The sequence below is a fragment of the Sinocyclocheilus anshuiensis genome, unplaced genomic scaffold, assembly GCF_001515605.1.
Source record: "Sinocyclocheilus anshuiensis isolate Anshui unplaced genomic scaffold, SAMN03320099.WGS_v1.1 scaffold183, whole genome shotgun sequence".
NCBI classification, from domain to species: Eukaryota; Metazoa; Chordata; class Actinopteri; order Cypriniformes; family Cyprinidae; genus Sinocyclocheilus; species Sinocyclocheilus anshuiensis.
The window spans coordinates 832,161-856,485 of NW_015548309.1; the positions used below are offsets into that span (position 1 = coordinate 832,161).

Consider the following 24,325-nt stretch of genomic DNA (forward strand, 5'->3'; position numbering starts at 1 on the left):
CAGTTTACTGTTTAAAACTCCAATAAATAAATTATTTAAAAAATAGAATTTTATATAAATATATATAATATAAATTATATAAAATATTTAATAATAAAATTAATAAATAATTTTTTTTAGATAGATAGACGGATAGATAGATAATTAAACATATTATGTAGAATTAAATATATTAAATAAATTAGGGAGCAACCACCAACTCTGAGCATTCATTTTTATCCCACTGTTCTTGAGCATAAAATCTGCATTATGTGCCATATGTACCAGGATACGTCTCATAGTAACTGGAGAAGGTCACTTGGTTTGACTTATGGTCACATTATCCATAAAAGAGCCAGGTACATTAATTACTTTTTCTCTGTACAGCTAAATATAACCTGCTTATGAGCAATTCACAAACAGCCGTGACCAGTTTCAGAGAGGTGCAAAAATCACGGCCTTACGGCAAGAACAAACAATAATACTGGATTGATCTGACCTGCCTCTCTCAGTGGAAGATCACAGAATAAACTGCAATCAAATATCAGATCTCCTTGTTTTCCCACAAAGAAACTGTTCTCACAAGGCATCACAGGGTTTTGGTGGCAGCCTGCCAGTACCAAGTCTGACAAGAGGTGTGCAGCCAGTGGCAGCAATGAACATGTTACATTACAAAAGATTAAATCACTCAGACACAAAGTCCATCTCCAAAGGTGATCAGGTTGATATTTGCTCATTTGATGGAGATTCGACATATAAGACTCGACCATTCCTCTAGTTTCTGGAAGTGCCTCGACTATTCAGCATATTGCAAACAGAGTTTCTGCAAAACATGATTACCACCTTTATACCAAGATGGGTTCAATTTCGAGGTCCAGGTGCTAATTTTCCTGGCTGAATACTATGCTCAGTCTACAAATACCCCAGAATCACAGATCCCATTTCATTGTGGTCTGTAAGGTAAATGTCGCCAGGTGAGATTTTTAATTAGCACCTCTGTTCGATTATATGTAAGGTGGCAGCCCTTCTCAAGTTTATTCACGTATAACAAATGGATCACAATGGGATGGATAAACAGGACATTTCTAGAAACAACGGTCAACAAATCTCTAGGTCTAGAAAACCCTAGAAATCACAAAGCAGTGATTCCATATAGAAGAACCATATAGGGTTCCTCAAAGAACCTTTCATGGAACAGTTCTAAAAAAAAAAAAAATTCTCAATGTTAAGAAAATTTGAATCATCTGAAGAACATTTTACCTCTTTAAAGAACCCTTTGTGCATGTGTTATGGAAAGGTTCCATGGATGTTTAAATTTCTTCAAGGTTCTAAAGTTCTTCAAGGCTCTAAAAGTATAGCAATGTGAGCACATTGAGAATGAGTCATGAGACAGGGTGGCCTAGCAGACATTTGAAAGGATTTGAGAAATATTGAGGTGTGATAATGGGGTCTCAGAAGAGGTGAAAGGCCAAATAGATGAAGTATACGGGTAGCTTATCTCTGCTTAAGTATCTAAAAGTCTTAGTTCAAGCTCAAAGAGAAACTAGCTTAGCTTTGATCATGTGAAGCTGCTGAGATGGAGTTTTCAGAGGTGTGGAGACTTGCTGATGAATATGCAAAAATTTAAATACAGCATAACATATTAGACCAGTGGCATGGCATACATTAAAACAGGGGGAAAATTACTATTCATCCAGGCCACTTTGGGCAGATAGTCATTATATTTTAAAGAGGTGGTATTTTGGTCGACCACAATGCAAAGGAAAAAACTAGCTGGCTGTATAGTTGGTGCATTGAGAAAGTAAACTTTCTGAGGAAAGAAGATATTAACAAGATAAGAGAAGAAAATTCATAGCAAAATATATATATAAATAATATAAAGATATTGTATTATATTAAGAATATATTTATAGTATATTAAGAATAAAAAAAGTGTATAAAAAGAATATAAAAAATTATAAAAAGTCTAATTATTAAATGTTTGGACAAAACAAATTGCAAGAGTAATTGGAAAGAAAGCTTTTTCTGGAAAGCTGAGTTTTTTTTTAAACTTTCAAGACTGTGCAAAGACATGTCTAGCGAAGTCAGTGTTACTCAGCAAGCTTTTTCGCTAAATTTAGCATGAAACTGTGAGATTAGATGGTGTGCTCCAACCCAGCAATATACCCTGTCATTTCTCAAATTTCAGCTTTAGAGTTTTTGTATAAATGGTTTGCTCTTTTATAGTTATGCTTATCCTAGATTTTTAAGATCATTTGGAAATAAAAGTACAAAAATGGAACTTTATGCATCACAAGGTTAAAAAGTGCCACTGTCTTAGCATGCACCTGCCATGAGCTGCTAACTGCAAAGATCTGTGCAAAAACCAAGATCTCAGTGTCCAGTGTGTGATAATCAAACAGAGTGCAGGTGGCCTTGGCCATTACAACCAAACCAGAGTGTGTTTGCCATACACGGTGTCACAAGGAGTCAAACCCTTTTTGAACAGTGAGCAGTTGTTGGTTGCAGTAAATGTTTGCACGGTTGACCAAACAGCACATTTAGTATATACAATAAATGATGCTAAATGTTGGATCAAGCCAATTCTGTGCAATAAATAGTTGCATAAACCTAATTTCACCATGAAATGTGCCATTATTTTTATAGTTTTATACTTTAAACTTTAACAACCGATATTCTTCCACAACACAATAAATAAAAGTGTAAGGTATGATTTATTATTTATGATTAAATCATAAATAATAAAATAAATACATGAAAAATAAAGTAAATAAATTATATTAATTATAAATTATATATAAAATTTATATATTGTTTAAAAATAGAATTGTAACATCTAATTGGAATTAAAATATTGATGAGTTAAATAAATGATAATAATTATAAAATTATTTGTAAAATAATTTGCATTCAAAAAGTTTAAATAGCCATCATAGACAGACAGACAGACAGACAGACTAATCAGAATCAAGCATTCCAGAGTGCAATGAAATAACATATAACTTTCTGTTCAAACTTGAGCAAGTGCAATATTTATAAGTCCCATCTCTGTCTCATTGCAGGTTGGACTTCATGACAAGACATCAGCTAAGAGAGGAAAATACCATCTCTCCGGACATTACTGAGCACCCAAACACTGACCATGGCGTCTCCATCGACCGCACCATTCTATGGAGGGCCATCCTCTCCAAATCGCCACCTCAAGACCCAATAAGAAACCCATTCCACATCGGTCAGCCAATGGTAGGAGAGTCCGCCAAAACGGGAGAGAGTGCTAGACACAGAGGTCGTCGCAATGTGCACTCAAAAGGCCACCATAACCATCATCACGCTCAGCTGATGCGTGTCAGATGCGTCCTCGGTACCTGCCAGGTACAAAACCTCAGTCATCGCCTTTACCAACTGGTCGGGCAAAGCGGACGAGAAGACTCGCCCATTAACCCGCGCAGTCCACACAGTTACGGATGAGTTTAGGGGGATGTCCGGCTAAAACTAAGACCAAGAAAACAGCGTTACACATATCTGTCCTGGTGTTTGTCTATTTTATTGCAATAGGATACTGCTGTAGTACTCTTTCCTCCTCTCTGCCTTGGTTTTCTGGAGTGTATATTGTGCCTTTTTGGACAGAAAGGACCTCTTGTTACTTGATGGCGAATTTTGAATTCGGTGCCTCTGAATTACTTTGACTCTGGCCTCTCATTTTTTGGTACTCAAACAGATCCTTTATTTTAATATTGTCATTTCATTAAGTCTTCAGATAAGAGATTATTCCGGGTTACGCCGCATTATGTCCCGACTCATCTAAGACTGTTAACTTCTACATCACTGATCAGACTGGCTGAGCCTTTAATGTGGATTTCAACAAGGTGTGGGATTGGATTTCTGTCAATGTGAGGCTTGTGTGTTCCAAAAATCTCTGAACCCTCTCACCTTGTGTCTCCAAAAGACTTTTAAGAAGAAAGCAGACTTTCTACAATTGCTTCGTAAGTGGTGCAAGACCACCATCTGATACCTTCTCACTTGAATAGCTACTGCAACGTTGGGTTTAAATGTTGGGTTTTAGACAATGGAGAATTGTCTGAATTTACAAACACAGTGGTCCCTTGGTTGAACCCGCATAACAATACAGTAGCAATCACCATCGAATCCAGATTAACACATTATTGCTTCTCAGTGCACTTTGAGGTCTGGCGTCTGAAATATTACACTTCACGTGGTTCATAAAGTCACAAGAATGAGTTATAATCCCCAAGGTCTCAGTTTCAACTCTGACAGAATCCTGCTAGGCTTTGCCACATTTTATAAACAGAAGCAAGACTTTTCGGAGCATTTTTAAATTATGGTTCTAACTCACCCATAAATACCCATTACCAAGGTTACAGAGGCTAAAACTAGCTTAAGGGCTGTTTAAAAAACATTTTCTCCCATTTTTATTGCGAAACACTCTTAAAGGAACATCTCATCATTCCCCAAAAAATAATTTTGTCATGATTTACTCATAAAGTTCCAAACCTGTATGACTTTTTCATTCTGCGTAATACAAAATGTTCATACATTGCACCTCAAAGGATTCTGAAGTTGGTTTTGGACCCCATTGACTTGCATTGTATTGACAAAAACAGTATTCTTAGTAAACGACACAACTGTTAATATCATAAATGCCCTCAAAAATGTTCTTAACACACACTGACTGGCATAATTTAAGTAATTCTCAAGCTCATTCTTGTAACTCTAATTAAAGATTCTGGTTCTACCAAAATTTGAGGAGCAAGCGTTCCAAAGTCTTTCGGGAAAATGGCCTTCCAAAAGGACTCTTCCAGCTGTGTCATGTATTTTAAAAATTCCATTTTGTTGTAATAATCATGTCTGAATACGTGGGTGGATACACAGACCAAAAATACCCGACAGACGTAGGAAAATAGCTGTAAAAACCAACCGATTTAAAACTTTCCATGCCTTTTGAGGGGCTGTGGATGTCGGGGGAACGCTGTGAGACATCAAAGTACACGCCTGAGGATTAAAATAGCAGAAGTAATCCTAAAAATCCTACTTAAACATCAAAAACTCAATTTCAGCTAGGTATCCAGGCCAAACTCTCCCACTTTGTGATGTATGTTATAGGACAACTTGCTTTCAAATGGCTCCAGAAAGGCAGAGAACCGACCAAAAAAGCCAGCATTTACTTGATACCTTTCTGTGCATTTACATTATACTGTTCATTTATCTTTAAACGGGCTTGAATTTCAATTGGATTTGATGGTGTTCGTCACTGTAAAAGTCTTTTTCCTTGTCATGGCTGATTCTAATGATGATGATCATAGGAAGAAGTAATCGCTGGTGCTTTGGCGCTAATTTGCTCAAAGGCTCTCTATATATCCGACACCATTCTCTCTGCTGTAATCGATCTGATTGATGTCTCGTGACTAATCATAATTAAAAGGCTTTTAAACTGCTGAGAGCCTGGTTAATCTGTACTTTTTGCACATGGAGAGCCTCTTAACCTGCCTCATGTTGACTTATATTGATCACATTCCTTTTTTTTGACTATTTATCTATTTATTTGACTATTTATGAGTTGTTGTGAACGTCTTGGTGACATGGGTTGGAATGTAGCAAGTGCATCAGTATCTGGCCCTGATCGTTCTTTGTACGCGTGTGTTTTTGTGTGCTGCCCCTGTGTATTGCGTATTTTCATGACCTTTGTCCCCCTTTAAAGACCTACTTAGTTCATTAAGAAAAACACAAGCGTTAGCTTTCACGCTAATGTGAACGTGTTCGTGATGAAAGAATACACAGAACGTTATGAATCTGTGTCCTGGAGACTTTTAAAGACGTGTGTGTGTGTGTGAACGTCATCCTGGCCATGAGCGTGTTTTAGCTGATACTAAAGGTCAGTTGTGTTGTTACTACCATGCGAAGCACTTTAAAGCAGGAGCATGTTTTTATTTTTGTCACTTGAACTTCAGATTTATCAGTTTTGTGTATTGATTTTGAGCAGGATCTGTATGAATATATTTTAAAGGGCGTTAGCACACTGCATGAGGACGGACTCAGTATCATGTACACTATCTTTTGTGAATACTATTATTAGGTGTGATATTTAAGTTTATGTATTTATGTTTGCATGTGTGTATCTATGTCACCAATGATGTTATTTCTCACATACAGTGTTTTCTCACACCTCAGAGTTGTCCTCTGGGTATGAAAAAAAAAAAGAGTATATTTAGGGAAGACGGTCAAATTAGTTTGTCACGCCCATACATTGTTCTTTTTTTCTCTGTGAAATAAAGCACTACATAGTAGTGAGATGAAATCTGATGTGTTGTTCTCTTTTAAATGTGAACAGCGGTTGTTTGTTACTTTGAAAGGACACACGGACATCACAGAACACAAATTAAAAGTGCACGAAGTACAGTAAAAGTTTTAAGACTAAAAAAATACACTTAAGTTTGGGGTCGGTAAGATTTTTAATGTTTATGAAAGGCTGCATTTGGGCTGCATTTATTTTATCAAAAATACAGTAAAAACAGTAATGTTTTGAAATATTATTACAATTTAAAATAATTGTTTTCCATCTGAATATAATTTAAGATGTCATTTTTTTCCTGTGATGGCAAAGCTGATTTTTCAGCAGCCATTGCTCCAGTCTTCAGTGTCACATGATCCTCTAATAATCTGAGATTTGGTGCTCAAAAAACATTTCTTATTATCAATGTTGAAAACAGTTGTGCTGCTAGAAAGCAAGATACATTATCTTTAAAGTATTAATTTCTTAAAAAAAACTGACCATAAACTTTTAAATGGTAATGTAATAGTACTTTGACAAACATGATTAAAAATGATGTACAGTCACATAGGGTTGAAGATTCCAGTCATAACAGAGGTCTAGAAAAAGATATTTTTATCTTGGTTATTGGACCTAATACGCAAAACATTTTTAGCTGCAGAATAAATGAATCATAAATGAGAAATGAACCTTTAAATAGGACATCTGGCAACTCACAAAAAAAAAATTCCGCGATTCTGCATCCAAAGCAATTATGTGGGTATGAAGTCCAAGACCACTGTTGTGTCATTCAGCAAAATATGAAACAAATACTTAGTGCACATTTAATTAAAGAACCATACAAATGATTAAAAAATATTAAATAATTATTTTATAATGAATTCATGAATGTATGCATATATATACATACATATATATTCATCCTAATTTTGTATTTTTTTATTCTACAGAAATGATAGCAGAGATATCAAATCATTTTTCACTTTTCGCAGATTTGCTTAAAATACAACTTGGGTCCTCAAGCCACCTTGTACTGCAGTTATGTAACTCCTGAACACTGAATAACTAGCAAATAAGTCTGTGTCTGTCTGCAATAACTGTCCAGGCTTAGCCACTATCTTTATGAATCTAAAGAGCACTGAAACCACTTGAACATATTCCTTTGCAACCCAGTCTCAGTCCTTTAACACACTACAACACCTAGATTCACAAACTTTATTACACACAGTGTCTGCCAATGCACAAAACTGTGTTAATGAACCAATGATGCCCCTTGGCATCAGATACAAGAAGTTAAACATTAGACTGAAGTTAGAAAGCCGATAAAATGCAATAAAAAGTGGACCCTTTCTGGCATTGTGCTGGCTAATCACCAACTCCGTAACAAAAATTTCCACTCCAACAGGAAAAGGTGGCTTCTAATATAGGGCCATTAATAAATGACCAGGCAACTATCACATGGGCTACTCAACTAACAGCTGTGCAGACAGAAAAAGCAGGTCACTGGGAGATGGGTAAACCAATCAGCTGACTGTGTGATGGGGTGACTACAGCCTTCATGAAAATACAGTATTACTCACAATGAAGAAATGAATCTGAAGGACATATAATTACAGATAATATGAGGAACAAACATTCCCAAAATCTGTAATTTCACAATTTATGGGTCTGAACCAAACAAAATCCATTTTAATACAGTAAATGGTATTAGAGGCGATCTTAATAACATTTCATTATTTTATTTAGAGCAGAGCACTTTTTTTAAAAGTCTATGTCATTGCATGACCATGTCCTTCAAATGAGCCAACGTACAAGTCTGCAAACTGCATATGGTCAAATTCTTATGTCATCTGACACCATATCTCTCATATCTGTGGACCCAGTACATGAAGAGTGGGAATGTCAATGGTAATTTCAAGCTGGGATTGCATCATTCTTAACACGTGACTTACTGTATACATTCAGACAATTATGATTAAATTATAATTATGATTCAACTGTGAATTCCTGAGGCACTTCAAAGTAAATTAAAGTTGAAGGTTTCAGAGAAAGTTGACCTCTTTTAATCTTTTTAATGATTCCCAATAGATCCAGACAGATGCTAAAAAAAACTGTAATGTACATCCCCAGTATAATACCTATTATGTATAATAAGTATTATATTGTCTATAAAACATATTTGTTTTATTCTATTAAAGTAAGGCAAGTGTAGGAAAGTCTTCAGCTATTTTTATTTTGCTATTTTGCTATAAATGTATTATTTATATGTTAAATCAGGTGTTATTTTATCATTATTCATATACTACTATATATTTTTATTAATATTTTAAATTCGTTTTAAATTTTTGTTTTCTTTTTTCATTTTAGTTTTTTATGTTTTATGTGCTTTTGCCATTTTATTAATTTTTGTTTTTAAAAAATGTCTCAATAGTTGTTTTATTTTTATTTAGTTTTAGTTTGATCAGATTTTATTTTCCTCTAATATTAATATTTAATTTGATTATATTTCAGATTTATTTCAATTAAAAATAAAAACTTTTGAATAGTTTTATTTTTAAATTGGAGTATTTAAATAAATGGAGGGAAAATACGCAGAAGCAGATACACTGGGTAAAAATATGCTGAGGAAATTTACAGAATCTGGCCTGGTTAAAAAATTAACAAATATTGTTTGAATGTATTTTTATAATGTGTACTTAAGTAAATTAGGGTGGTCAAGAGAAAAAGAGTCAAATATAGACGCGCCTCATTTAACTAAAGTAATCAGAACATAAACGCAGCATGCTGTATTTTGCAACATGCAGTTTTTAGTCATTTCTAAGGATAAAATGGGTAATTATAGCCATTTAACGTTATATTAAAAAACCATCATCGTTAACAATATGTCAACCTCAACCAGAATAAATTTCCATGCTGCTCCAAGCTGGTTTATTATCACCAGCACACCAGCATCCACAGCTTAACAGATGCTGCTCTTCTCAGCAAGGATCTCACAAGCGTCACTATGAATAGAAATGCATGTATCCCTGAACATGGGAGGGTAAATGGCAAACATCTTCAGGCACAGTGTGTGGGAGAGCACTGAATGGAATTACGAGTTTGCATAAATTCATTGCAAAACTATAAGCTTGCCCAAACAAGCAGTCATACACACTGCTGAAATCTTTTAAATGTCAAAATCTTTTCATTTGTTTCTTCTCTGCACTTTAAGCAGTAAAGAGTAAGGTTGCTAATAACTTAGATAGATAGATAGATTTCACCAGCAATGTCTTGACGCATTTGCAGAGACAATAGACGCCACACTGATGGCAGCTGCTGCAAAACTGGAGATGTTCAGCTGTAGTCTTAAAAACTGGAGCAGAATGAACATGCTCAAGCTACGGGTTTCCCTCTAGACTTATAATGGACACTAAGAATTGCAGTTTTCGATTTACGAGTGAAATAATGGCTGCATGTGGTTAACATTGCTTTCACATTCTGTTCTAAAACATAAATTACAGACAGTCAGAGCTCAAGAAGTGACTTCTCAAACTGTTGTGCTCTTTAAAAATGTTTCCATTTAAGGACTACAAATACAACAAGGATGTGAGCTTGCATTTTAAAATACAGAATGCAGCAACTGTTTAGTATTTTAGTCCAAACGTGGAGTGCTGCGCAAGATGCCGTTTATCACAATGAATTAACGGAACATTCTCAGAACTTTGGCTAATGTTCTGGCAAGGTTCTCACAAAGTTATAAACAAACGTTCTGCTAGCATAAGGGGACATCGGATGCCCATAAGGTGGTCTGATTCTTTATGGTCTCCAAGAAATGTCTGTAACATACTTTGGGTCAAATTTGGTTAAAGTGTAAAATACCCTTTTTACCTGGTCAAAAACAGCTCTGTTCATAGCGACTCGTTTCGGTGCATGTCTCTTTAAATGATAATGAGCTACTGCTCACCCCACCCCTCTCTTGCATGGGCCATGTCGACACAAGACACATGAATTGCTGCCTTGGACTCCATACATGGCTTGGAGGTGGTCTTATTCAAATAGCTAGCTATCTATGTAGAAACCGGCTGCAAATTGAAACAGCTCGTTAAATGACTCAGACTCAGACAGCTCATTAAAAACTGGCTGCATATTTCTGAGCTGGCAGACATGCCAGAAACCTAGCTAAATGCAAAACAAGCATTTTTTCATTTACTTGTGTCAACCGGAACCGGGAACACTTCTCATAACACCCGATGTACTCGCTACATTGTAAGAAGAATGGCATCTACACTAATATTAGTCTCTTCCATTCTTATTCTGAGGTCACTGTAGCCATACGGATCCAGACCAGATCAGCACCTAGAGACGACCTCTATACAACCCTGAATGTCAGCGGAGACCATGTCAACTAGATGCACCCCATCCCCATGCGAAGACCTCGTCACCTCGACGACCATCGGCACAAGACCACGAGAACCAGACAAGCCCTCTGCACAATCTGACCTGTGTTGCAGCCTGGAATTAAACTACGCCGTGCTGGTTTGGTCTGGTCAGAAGAGAACCGGCCCCCTGACTGAGCCTGGTTTCTCCCAAGGTTTTTTCTCCATTTCAGTCACCATTGGAGTTTTGGTTCCTTGCCACTGTCGCCGTTGGGGACGCTTGACTGATTGCACAGACACTATTGGAAGAGAGCTGAACTGGATGATGACATCACTGAATCATCACTGAATTGACTTTAGCTGGAAAAATGACTTGTTATTATCTTCTTGCATCGACAAACTATTTTCCTGTTTGACACTGTAAAGCTGCTTTGACACAATCAGTATTGTATAAAGCGCTATTCAAATAAAGGTGAGTTGACTTAAAGCTATTTGTTCTTTAATAATGTTCTCAAAATGTTAGCAACAAAATGTTATTTATACATAGTGTATGGAACTTTTTTTTCTGAAATGTGAGTGTTTTTTTCTGAGTGTTTTCATAACTTTTAATGCATACATTGGCAAAACGTTATTAAATCATATTTTTGTTAGTTGGGACTTAACATAACATTTCTGAGATTATAAGATTTTTAACATCTTGACTCTTGATTGATTGATCTTAGTGTCAAGAAGTTACATTTTTTATGAGAATATTTGATTAAAAATGATACTTAACCATACTTATTATTAACATAACTTATGTTGAGGTTATGAGACAATTATGCTGTATTACACAGTGCTTGGAAGATCCAGTCATTTCTAAAGTAAATGCTTCAGAAACAGATTTACTGACTAACATTTAGAGGGTCTTGAGAAGTGCATGCTAAGACGCACTCTTTTTGAAGGTGATGTCATAGACAGTCTAGCCAAGCAGGAGCTCCGCTATTTGAGCAGAGCATGACTTTAAACACACACACATTCTCTTGTCAGGATTCAGGGCAGAGCCGAGTGTTGGAATCATTCTGCATACGTGCAGCTTCACACGAGCAGGAATTCCCAGCCGTCAGCAGCATATGGAAAAAAACGACAGAAAGGAACCAAACGCCACACAAACAGCCATTAATATCATTCCTTGGATTGAATCCCCCTAAAAAATGAGGTTGGAAAGATTTGGTAGGCTTTGGATAAGTCAGCATGGTTTGGCATAACTAAACAAAGGCCAAAATTTTCACCTGGGTTTAATTACAACAGATGCTCTGAAAGAATATTAACAGGCTTCTTTTATGATTAATAAAAATTGTGTGACAAATTTGAGTATCATGCCAACGTTTAAGCATAAACTTGAACTTAAATGTTTTCTCAGTGAATATCTACTAATACTCATTTTAGTGTGTGTGTGTGTGTGTGTGTGTGTGTGTGTGTGTGTGTGTATAGCTTAAATTTTTTCTTTCCATTCTTGTTTTACTAATTTTAATGCTTAGTACTAACTTATTTCAGTTAGTTTCCAAGCCAACATTTCTATTTTTTAAGTTTAAGATTTTCATATACACTCTAAAAAATGCTGGGTTAAATACAACCCAGTGCTGGGTAAAATAGGGACAAACCCAGCAATTGGGTTGTTTTGACCCAGCGATTTGGTTAAATGTTTAACCCAACCTTCTGGGTAACCCAACCGCTGTGTCAAAACAACCCAATTGCTGGGTTTGTCCCTATTTTACCCAGCACTAGGTTGTATTTAACCCAGCATTTTTTAGAGTGTAATATCCATATTTAATTTAAGCTTCACTTCAATTAACAAAAAATATATTTTTTGTATTTATTGACAAAACAACACGAAAATGTAATAAATGTTTTCAAATTAAATTAATACATTAATTTAATTTAAATTATAACATTTTAGGGAAAAAAGAGAAAAAACAGCATAGAGCAGTGGTTTTCAACCTTTTTCACTAAAATGCACCCATTATCCATATCAATACTCAATGTTGCAAAAAATGTTAAAAAAATTATATATATAGATATATATACTGTTTATACCTTAGAATTTCTCGATTTTTACAGCTTAGCATTACTAGAAAAAAATACAGTATACTCTTTATAAAAAATGCCCACAGAGTTATAGGATTTTATTGACTGTCATGACCTTTCCGGGTCTGAGTGAATACTTGGATCTCTATAACTCAAACACTCAGATCATTTGACCACGAACGAATTTGACGAGAAATGAGTTCAGATGGAGACGCTTGACTTTTGACCTTATTGTTTATATCACATATGCAGGAGACTAAAAGGATTAGTTCACCTATACAATCAGCACCCTTGTGTCTTTCCAAACCTGAATGACTTTCTTTCTTCCACGGAACACAAATGAAGAAGTTCTTATTCACTCTTATCTATACCGTCACAATGAATGAGGACAGAAGCTCTTTAGGACCATAACAGTATTATAAATCCAGTCCACACGACTTGGTCTCTAGCTTTGAACGTCATTCTTTAAGTCTAAAAGCTTCAGTCACCATTCACTGTAACTGCATGGTCAAGAGAGACCACAGACTGAGCGCCACAATGCATCTTTCACAGTCACACTTTCACCTCACAACAAGGCTAAACACGTCACTGTCCTTGTGTTCAAATGGCGAAACCAACTTTCACTACATGTCCGAACAGCGGGATCCCTCTGAAGACTCGCCTTATCAAACAATACTTTGAACACACAACATAGAACAAACCTGTGTTGACTTTATTTGTATTAACTTTTAGTAGCTTAATACGTCATGCCTCTCTTTTCTTGAAAAGAGCTGCATGCCTGCAATTTGAATCACACTTCTTGTTAAAGCTCTGGATTAGAGCATCTCTTAATGCATCTTCATGTACACATAAGAGTCTTGGAGTCTAATCTTTAGAAAGGCTTTAAGACGGCATGAAGTTCAAGTGCAGAATGAGAGCCTTTGATTGATGTTTGGAGCAGACCAGAGACGCAGATAGTATTGTGTGCAATTCTTGAAGAGCCAGAACCACCCTTGAACATTTACAGACTTCAAGTGCACAGACACTTATATACTATTATAGAATTAATTCATGTTTTAAAATAGCTTTATTTTTATATTTTAATTTTTGTTATGTGCTTTGGTCATTTTTTTTTAGGTATCTCTTTTTTAAAGAAATATCTATTTAGCTTAATTTAAATTTTGTACTTTAATTTTTAATTTGCACTTTCATTTTCACTTATTTTATTTAGTTGCCAAGATAATTTTTAAACGTTTTTTTCATATAATATTTATATTTTATTTCAGCTTAATTTCAATTAACAAAAGCGAATTTTAATAGTTTATATTTAATTTAAAATAAATAAAAACACTGCCTCTCTCTTTCTCTCTCTCTCTCTCTCTCTCTCTCTCGCTCTCATCCAACCAGCTCATTACAAAAACAAACAATGTCAGTGAACCTTACAAAATCCCCCTAAGAACATGCTCCACTTCTGAGGTTTTTTGGGCAGGACATTGGTAGGAACACCTCCATTTGCATCAAGGTAAATTATATTTAATAACTTACGGATAAACATATCTATGTAGTAACTAAAGAGTTAACCTAGTTAGCCTATATGTGTTGTAGAGACTTTAGGTACATTGTTCACTTACACCAGTTATCAGCTCGCCTTCAGCTTGCCTTCATTGCAGTCTCTGCAGTTAATTAACAAGAATTCACTTTTAAATAACCAAAAATATTTGAACTCTGAATGCTGCGTCTGTCCAATCAGAAGCGAGGATCCTAGTAGGCCTAATCGCAGGACTTTTTAGAACTTTTATTTTGGAGTAACATCCGAACTTTTAATTTGTAGTGACGCAGAGCGGAAACGGAGAACTTGTGAAGTTGTTGTGTTTGTTTTGGTGCACGCATTCTGCTGCTCATCGGTGGGGTAAAACGACTCGTCGTTTGTGAATCATGGAATCGACGAGAGGTAATATTTACGATTGGGTTCTTTGTTTTCCACCTTTTCTCTTCGCACGTCATGTTTGTTGTGAGTAAGTTAGATTGAATATATGTTTTTAAATGGACACAAACGCCAGTCAGTGCTGCAGTCAAAGCTCAGATCTTGTGCGTTTAGTATGTGTGTTTTATGCGATTTAAATGGCTTATTCGCTGTCTAATATGTCTTTTATATAGGAAGGGCCAAACGCAGGCACTTGGGGCCCTCAGAATGTAGTGATCTGCTGCAAAGCAACCCAGGGAACCAGTCTCTCACACAGCCTTTTAATGCTAACCTCAGCAACACGGATCCAAACCGAGGACTTCAGCCCAGGACACCCACCAAAAGAAGTAGACAAGGTGTTGTTTTATTTGTCAGTGCGTTTTGCAGCTTTCTGCACAATACAGCTCTCACTTTGCACTTTAACACCTTTTAATTTCGCTGTTAAGCTACAGGTGGTGTGGGACAACAGAAAGGCATCACCGATTTTTTCTCTGTCACTGGAGTCATAAGCACCAGCCCCCCAAAAGGAACCAAAACACCAGTGAAGGAGGAGAACGAAGAACAGGAACCGATCGGGCATCTTATCCCAAAAGAAGAAAATGTAGAAGAGGATAAGATGGAGGACTATATGGAAGGAATCACTGAGGATATGTTCGACGAAGACTTTGAGGTAGGAACTACGTCTGTTAAAAAAGAAGAAGAATTGTTGGAAGTTACGGTGAGAAAAGAAGAGGATCAGGAGGACCTGGTCGAAGCCCTCCCTGATGCCCACTACGGCCTGCTGGGAGTGCAGGAAGGCCAGGAGGTGCCCAAGGGCCATGTCCAGGATCTGCCTGAGGAGGTCCTGAGGGAAGTGTTCGCACACCTTCCAGCAGATGATCTCTATCGAAACATCAACCTGGTGTGCCATCACTGGAGGGCCGTCGTCATGGACCCCCAGGTGTGATGTTGATGCCTTTCAAACATTACAGTGAGATGATTGTGAGTTAATAATAGCATTGAATTTTGTGTAAACTTTGTGTAGGTATTACTTAAAGGGGATTTATTTAGATGTGTTGGTGTGGCAGTATTTTATGACATCTCATGGTTTCTTCCCTAGTTTCTACCTTGGAAGAAGTTGTACTGCAGATACCGTAAGCGGCAAAATGAGGCACTGAAGGAGGTGAAGTCTATCCTGGATGATAATCAAATTAACAAAAAGGATGACCTGTGTCTTCTCAATATGGTGAGGTAAGAAAACAAAATGCTCATTCAGTAAAGCAACCACAGGACTTATTATTTGCGCCTTTGAAGCACAACAAAAAGTGATTCCCAACCCCCACTTTCACACCTATGGGTCATTTTGAAGTCTACATCAGAGCTGCTGATAGAGGTCAAACTTATTAGGTGACAATTGTACAACGGGGGGTCAACTGTAGCTTAATTATCTGCTGATTGGTCAGTTTAGAGTCAACAAAGCACATCACTAACAAGACTGATAACATAAATATTGGCAAAGTACTAATAGAGCCAAAGTACACTATACATAAAATTAAATAAGGTGAATAGATATAGAAAATGGTTGGGAAAATAAAATGAGAGGGCAACATAAAAATCAAAAGAATACAGTAAGAATGAATTCAAATGCAAAATATGGTAAATACAAAATATAATCAAACGTCAGAGTAAAAAATTGCTAATTTAAAGGCGTCATATGATGCGATTTCAATTTTTCCTTTCTCTTTGGAGTGTTACGAGCTCTTGGTGCATAAAGAAGATCTGTAAAGTTGCAAAGACTAAAGTCTCAAATCCAAAGAGATATTATTTATAAAAGTTCAGAGTCAGCCACACCTACCTAAAACGCCTCGTTCTAACACGCCCCCAACTTATCTACATCACAACGCATTGGATAGCTGGCCAATCACAGCACACCTCGCTTTTTCAGACCGATGAGCTTTGTAAATCGACGTGTTTCAAAAAGGCGGGGCATAGAGGAGAAACAATAATGTACAGTATGTGGAAAATAATGTGTTTTTTAACTTTAAACCGCATAAACACATTTCATTACACCAAATACACAAAATAATGTTCTTTTTAGCAGCATCATATGACCCCTTTAATAAATAAGATGTATATTATTGTGTTGAAAATCTCATTGGTTTTTTTAGGTACATGTCTCAGTTCAAACACAGCAAAAGGGTGAATGTGAAGGACGTGTTGGCGTGTGTGAAAGGACATCAGCTCTACGCTCATGCTGAAGCCTGCATCAAAGACAGAATGCCAGACATGGTGGATGATGAGGTAATGAAATCTCACAGTTAACAATTTCTGCAACTACTAGTTTAGTGCCCTTGTTTATGTTGGAACAACATGCGTATCTTGTATATACACATTATAATGTGCATCCAGTTCCACTTTATTTTGATGTTTTGATATTTAACCAATTATCGACATGTATTACAGAGTCCAAACCCTTGGTCTGCCATGGCGCTGATGTTGATTTTGGCTGACGGAGTGAAAGATGTCTTGGACCTGGTAGCTCTGTTGCGGAAGTCTGGGTGTCTGCTGACAGCAGGAGGAATCTCGGAGTACCTGTGGGCTGTGGCAACTTTGTTCGTGGCCATGAGAAAGAATAATATTAACATAAGCAACAGGTGAGAGACCAGTTTAAAGTGCTTTTTCTATAAGCGGCTGCAACCTCTGCACTACAATCAGATGTTTATTTATAGCAGTTGAGGAGTTAAACAACATGATTTTCCGGTCATGTGACTAGCCAAATAAATGCAAAAACTTAGTACAGAATGTTCTGTATTTTGCAGATTGATTTAAATGATTCTTCACTTTTTAAACCTTTATTTAGGTGGCATTACAATATCTTCTATGTGCTGCACTTAATGGAGAACGCTCCTCCTCCTGCGGGCTTGCAAGACAACAGGTGGGAATCAAATTTTGATATTGTATTTGTGTATTATTTACAGTTCAAAAGTTTTGGGTCAGTACTTTTTTTTTTTGTGTAATGTTACAAAATATTTGTATTTCGAATAAATGCTGTTCTGTTGCACTTTTTGAACTGCTGAAAAATCAGCATTGCTATCAAGGAATAAATTTCATATTAAAATAGAAAATAGTTGTTTCAAATTGAAATCATACTTCACAATAGTACTGTTTTTACTATATTTTTGATCAAATAAATGCAGCCTTGGTGAGCATAAGAAGCACATTTCTAAAGTATTACTGACCCCAAACTTTTGAACAGAAGTGTATACATTAATTACAAATAATATATGTTATAATTGTGAAATAATTTATAATATTTGACACAATTATAATGATCATCACCGTCTTCATTCTCAGGCAGCAAATCACTCACGAGCAACAGCAGATACTCAACCACGACATCCAGAATCATCATGTTGTTAAAATAATGGCTTTTGCAGGTGAGGAAAAAAATCATTAAATTATTTCGCAGCTGAAAGTGTTTGAGTTGCATGTAATGCCATTCTTATTTTTTTGCAGGCACTGGAAAGACGACCACACTCGTGAAGTATGCTCAGCAAAGGTCACATATGCGCTTCCTCTACCTGGCCTTCAACAAATCTGTGGCAATGCAAGCTCAGCGCTCATTTCCACACAACGTTGAATGCAGTACCGTCCATTCAATGGCCTTCAGAGCTGTGGGAGTGAGGTCAGTTTAGACTGTATTTGTGGGCCAGTCGGCAGAGAAACATTCACCATGCAATCAATCACCTATTTTAAAGAATGAATAATGTTCTCAGTGAGCTATAACCAGAATCATTTATGTGTCTTTTCTGCTATACAGGTATAAAAACATGAGGAAACTGTCCAATAATTTGCAAGTGTTTGATGTGGCGTGGATCTTGCCTAAAGGACACGGGGGATTCGTCAATGCTAAAGTGGTGACGCAAACCTTCCACAATTTCTGCGCATCCGTAGACCAGCACGTTGGTCCACAACATGTTCCATATAAGTACAAGAACACACACGGACAGCCAGAATACCCAGACGACCACCAAAAAATGGTAATGGGAAGACACACGGTTATATCAGTTTACATCTGTGGATGTAGTTTGTGCCTGTGGAAATGTTGTATTAAGTGTTACCAAATGGTAAAACGCATATCACGATCTATTTGGGTTTTTGCACTCCTTTGTCAAAGGCAGTTTTTGTGACAAAAAAACACATTAATAAATCTCTTTCTCTCCAGACATTTGCTGGTCTCACACAAAAGTTATGGGACCAAATGGTAGAGCTGAAGTCCAGAAAAGAGAGAGTGTACAACATGACCCATGATGGTAATCACCAAAATCTGGATTTATCAGATATTTAAATTCATGAGCTTCAGCTAATTTCCTTTCACGCTCAGTCACAATAGCAAGTCCCATAAACAAACCCAGAATCTGCTTTCCTATTTTCCTTAGATGTTTTATCTAAGTTTCATGTTGTTTTTCCTTTGATTGTTGTAAACAGGATACCTCAAACTCTGGCAGCTGTCGAGACCACAGCTGGACCGATATGATGCCATATTTATTGATGAAGCTCAAGACTGCACACCAGGTTAAAATAAATCACCTTTCGTTTTCTCTAATGTGTTGTTGACTGTAATGTGGTCTTATTTTGTATTCTGTTTGTGGTCTTTGTCCAGTCATTATGGGCATTATGCTCTCTCAGAACTGTGGGAAAATCCTGGTTGGAGATCCGCATCAACAGATTTACACTTTCAGAGGAGCGGTTAATGCTTTGCGTGCTGTTGCTCACACACACATCTACTATCTCACACAGGTACGAACAAAAACACAGGAAAAGGAAATCACAGATAATATTTGTAGAGGAAGTGTGATAAACGGTAAATATTTTCTAATATCACCACTCATATTTTTCACAGAGCTTCAGGTTTGGATCAGAAATCGCATACGTTGGTGCTGCAGTATTGGACAGTTGTAAAAAAGTGAAGCAGATATTGGTTGGTGGGAATCAGGATGGTAAGTTTAAGAAATTATATTTGGGCAATTTTTATTGTTATTATATTTTTTGCAAATATTAATAGTGGTAAATTCTCAGATATTTTTAGTTAATTTTTTTTTTATTGAAGTATGAACCTGGCAATAATAAAACTGCTATGTGCATGTTTTCAGGGAGTGTACGAGGGGAGGACACACAAACACTGCAACAACTGAAGCTGGGACAGAGGCTGCCAGAAGGGAGCGTGGCCATTCTGAGCCGCTGTAATGTCACTGTTTTCAGCGAGGCTGTCCGACTCACAGACGTCAACCCCAACTGCAAGATCTACATTGTGGGAGTGAGTGCATTAAACATTTGTCCTACCTGGTAATGAATTATCTTAGTGTGATATATTCTGAATGTCTGATTCTGTTGTTTTGTGCAGTTTTTCAGTCAGAAAAAGTTGCATAAAACATGGTCAGTATTTCTTTAAAAAATGGCCAATCTCTGATTTCAGGGTGTTGAAAACTTTGGACTGGACAAAATTATGGATCTCTGGGTCCTGATGCAGCCAGAGGAGAAACGCAAGAATGGTGAGTCACTTCAGCTTGAACGTTTTATAACCTAATGCCGAGTTCACACTGCACGATTTTCAAACTTGTCGGATCGCCGTTGTTTTCACACTACGTGACTATCTGGGGTAGCATTCAGTTGCGGGCTAATATCGTGCAGTGTGAACTCAGCATTAGTCTCAATGTTTTACAAAATATCCTAATTGGATTGCTCACAATGGTTTCTGTGTTGCATGGTTTCTGTAGTGTTTGTTTCTTATCTGTAAAGCTATTTCAGATTATTCAGATTATTAATACCTTGTTGGATCTTTGAAACTGATGGTTGTTAAATAATTTTTTTTTTTTAAAGTTTGCTTTGTTTGGATTTGTTTCTCTACTTTAGAGAGCCTTGCGATCAAGGATTACTTCATCCGAAGTTTCTGCAAAGATAAGATGGGCGGATTCAGAGGTCTGAAGGGATACGCCATGGCCTCGGAAGACCGAGAGCTGGAGGCCAAGCTAGCCGTGGTGGAAAAATACAACAAACGCATTCCAGAGCTGGTAAAACGGATCTATGATCGTGCCCAGAAAAGCACAGTGTGCGCAGGTGAGTCAGACAGAAATAAAGAGATAGAAGTCAAATAAAGTACTGTTTTTGAGAAATACACAATGATGGCATGCAGTAAAATCACTGTATGCATACAGCCCTCATAAACAAGCTGAATACCTTTATGTCTCTAATTGTGACAGATTTTATCCTTGGTACGGTGCATAAGGCAAAAGGCCTGGAGTTTGACGCAGTGGTTGTGACGGATGACTTTATGAAAGTACCGTGTGCACGACACAACCTGCAGAGTGTGGGCGGTTTCAATGCAGGTTTGTGGCATTTCTTTAGGAATGTATCTTTTCTTGAATACTCTGTGTGTGTGTGTGTGTGTGTGTGTGTGTGTGTGTGTGTGTGTACACACACACACACTTGCACATAATGAAATAAAGCCCAGCTCTTACCAGTTATACAGTCTCTGCATCTGAGCGTCAAAGTCCATCTGGGCTTTAGCCAAGTGATCGTCTGCACATCTGGTAGATCAAAGTGTCCATTAAGAGTGTACATTTCTGATGATCTGAAATCTTTGGACACTTTCTGTGGGTTCAACTGCATGTGCCATCAGTTTTAACCAGTCAATAAGTTATTCTGTTAAAAAATAGGCATCAAAGATTGAAATATCCTGACTTGCATGCACTTATTTATTAATATAAATTCTGAAATGCATCTTTTAAGAAATAGTGTATATAAGTAGTATGTTAGAGATCCTGTACATTCTCAGGAAAAAAGGTACAAAAGCAGTCACTGGGGAGGTACATTTTTGTGTCTTATTTACCCCTAAAGGGTGCATATTTGCACCTTAAAGATGCACGTTAGTATCTAAAATTGTACATATTAGTACCATATGAAAAGTTACTACCCCCTTTTTTTTTTTTTTGAGAATGTAGTCTCTGTGTTGCAATCAGAATCTTATGCATATGACAAATTTTTACTCTCTGGCTGCAGCGAACGTCCCAGATGACGAGTGGAACCTGTTATACGTGGCGATCACACGAGCCAAAAGATCGCTGTACATCACCAGGACCATCAGCAACATCCTCACATTCACTGGGGTGAGTTATTGCTCTCTGTCTATGCATTTCAGTTTCATTCTGATCTTTATAATCCAAAGAATATCCAAAAATCATGACATTGAAGCGTTCTTATTATTCCTGCCTCTTCATCTTTCACAGGAGTACTTCCTGCGGTCAGAGCTGACCAGCACTTTGCTGAGTAAAGACCCATCTCTCGTCTGCTCCATTGAAGGCTGTGAGAACCACATCATCACAGACTCCGTCCTAAGCATGAGCAAAATCCCCGTCAGATATGTCAGTGTCTTTTTGCACCTTTGTTTATCTGTCTTTTAAAGGAATATTTCACCCAAAAATTAAAATTTGCTGAAAATGTACTCCCCATCAGACCATCCAAGATATAGATGAGTTTTCTTCGTCAAGACAGATATGTAGAAATTTAGGATTACATCACCTGTTCACCAATGGATCCTCTGCAGTGAATGGGTGCCGTCAGATTGAGAGTCCAAAAAGCTGATAAAAACATCACAATAATCCACAAGTAATGCAAATGACTCCAGTCCATCAGTTAGTGTCTTGTGAAGTGAAAAGCTGTGTGTTTGTAAGAAACAAATCCATCAAGTCATTTTAACTTTAAAACCGGCACTTTTGGCTAAAATGCATTATCCGTAATCCATAATAATGCTTCCTCCAGTGAAAAAGTCCATCCTCTGTTGTCCTCTCACGTCAAAATCCACCAACATATTTGTTTAGAACTGCTTTAGACTGTTTTCACTTGTAAATGGTGCTTGATCCGTGCATATTTCTCTCCTGATTCAGGCTTTTTCTCTGGAGAATGCAATATTATACATAAAGGACTCGTATTTTAGCATGAAGCAATGGTTTGAAGTAAAAAAAAAATGTCTTGAAGAATTTTGCAAACATGCAGCTTTTCACTTCAAAAGACGTTAATTGATTGACTGGAGTTGTGTGGATTATTGTGATGTTTTTATCAGCTGTTTATACTCTTATTCTGATGGCACCCATTCACTGCAGAGGATCCATTGGTGAGCAATTGATGTAAATTTCTCCAAATCTGTTCTGATGAAGAAACAAACTCATCTACATTTCAGATGGCCCGAGGGGGAGTAAATTTTCAGCAATTCTTGTAGGTTCAAAAACTCACTTCCTGTATTGATTAAATGAATGTGTTTCAGATGGACAGCATGGACGCGGGCGGCGTTCTGTGTTTGACCTGTGTGGAGCAGCGTGTGGGACCTACAGCCTTCCTGCTCTCTTCACCTGAACGGGTCAGATCCATGACCTATACCAATGAAAGGATAGAGCTGCCCATCAACGTCGCCATGCTGTTATCTTTACTTTAAACACCATATTTAAGTGGCCTTTTGCCTTTGTGTCTTTTGGGGTGATTTTGCAAAGTTCACATTTGTGGATAACTCAAATCTCCACTGGATTTTTTTAATTTTTTTTTTCAGTTACATTTATTTTTAAGTATGTTCCGTAACTATTTTAATACTCTTAAAAAAAATAAAAATCCCATCACCAAAGTGTTTTTTCCCCCTGTTACTTCATTTTACTGGTTCTCCCACATTGTGACTTGCCCTATTTGGAAAACACTAAACATTGACATCACTGTTTTTAGGTGGAGAATAAGCAGTGCGTCTTTTTCCGGGTTTTTCTGGCAGCTTTAGAAGGGCCTGTTCAAGCTCTCGATAACTACAGTATTACAGCTGTTGTGAACGACACAATAGTTGAGAAACACTAATGTATAATGTGTTTAGGACCACAGTTGTAACATCAGTGATGTGTGGGAAGACTGATAACCATTCCTACATATAGTTTTACATAAAGACAAAGTGTGAAATTAGGCTAACTTAAGTTTTGCACTGTATAGTATATATTCATTGTCTAATTTTTTTTTTTTTCCAAAGGGTTTTTTGATGTTTAACTCTTTGTACAAGCATGATCATAATTTATGTAACCTTTAATTTTGTACCATTTGAAAAAAAAAAAAGTCTAATTTTTTTTATTTCAGCAGACATTTTCTGCAAGACAGGTGACTTGTATGCCATTCTTTGAGAATTTGTAATCATATGTGTGTATATATATATGTTGTGCAGACAAGTAAATCTTGGTCAGATCTGGTGCAGTCTCACTGTTGTTTTTTTCTTCAAACTGTTTGTAATATACATTAATTAATGGTAAATAATTAATGTCCCTGTGAATCCCCTTATACAGTTGTTTATTGCATCACTGTTTCATAATACATGGAAAAACATCCAAGGCCGGTGATCATGTCCAGTGTATGAGTCACACTCTGAATCGGACTCCTCATACAAAACCACAAGTCTTACGTACATGATGTTAGATCATTCTCATTGTGAAATCTAACTGATAACTGATGTCACTGAGCAAACAGTGATGTTTTAGTGCCTCATTTTGCACTACTGTCCTGCAAAACAGGAATGTGTCCGATCTGTGTTTATGTGCTATATAAATGTAACTTATATTTTTTTAAGTTAAAGGGATGGTTCACCCAAAAATGAAAATTCTGTAATTAATTACTCACCCTCATGTCGTTTCCAATCCGTAA

At 36.9% G+C, this 24,325-nt stretch overlaps 2 protein-coding genes across 3 annotated transcripts in view; both read left to right on the forward strand.

Annotated features, from left to right (window-relative positions):
• The window catches only part of LOC107656286 (ADM2-like), a 9,783-nt gene extending 4,902 nt beyond the window's left edge, over positions 1-4,881 (forward strand). The window contains exon 3 of the mRNA XM_016444049.1: positions 3,042-4,881. Within this exon, the coding sequence (XP_016299535.1) occupies positions 3,042-3,447 (406 nt within the window). The 3' untranslated portion in view covers positions 3,448-4,881. The remainder of the gene's footprint in view (positions 1-3,041) is intronic.
• A 9,625-nt stretch (positions 4,882-14,506) lies between these two features.
• On the forward strand, positions 14,507-23,244 carry LOC107656287 (F-box DNA helicase 1-like). Of its 2 annotated transcripts, none has more exons than XM_016444050.1 (21): positions 14,507-14,617; positions 14,824-14,985; positions 15,076-15,569; positions 15,729-15,859; positions 16,777-16,909; positions 17,072-17,262; positions 17,469-17,543; positions 17,963-18,045; positions 18,125-18,293; positions 18,429-18,648; positions 18,834-18,921; positions 19,097-19,183; positions 19,272-19,408; positions 19,512-19,608; positions 19,762-19,925; positions 20,085-20,160; positions 20,522-20,725; positions 20,869-20,994; positions 21,668-21,774; positions 21,895-22,029; positions 22,929-23,244. In XM_016444050.1, exons 1-21 carry the CDS (start codon positions 14,602-14,604, stop codon positions 23,094-23,096), a joined length of 3,063 nt encoding a protein of 1,020 aa, XP_016299536.1. In that variant the 5' UTR covers positions 14,507-14,601; the 3' UTR covers positions 23,097-23,244. The 2 variants fall into 2 exon arrangements, with proteins under 2 accessions (XP_016299536.1, XP_016299537.1); XM_016444051.1 differs by having other exon boundaries at positions 15,082-15,569.
• Positions 23,245-24,325: the final 1,081 nt, after the last annotated feature.

What these genes read in the sequence shown, in the direction of transcription:
- LOC107656287 (XM_016444050.1), top strand. An exon ending in CAGACATGGTGGATGATGAG is followed by an intron (nt 16,910 to 17,071) that starts GTAATGAAATCT and finishes CATGTATTACAG; the next exon opens with AGTCCAAACCCTTGGTCTGC. An exon ending in AGCTCAAGACTGCACACCAG is followed by an intron (nt 19,184 to 19,271) that starts GTTAAAATAAAT and finishes GTCTTTGTCCAG; the next exon opens with TCATTATGGGCATTATGCTC.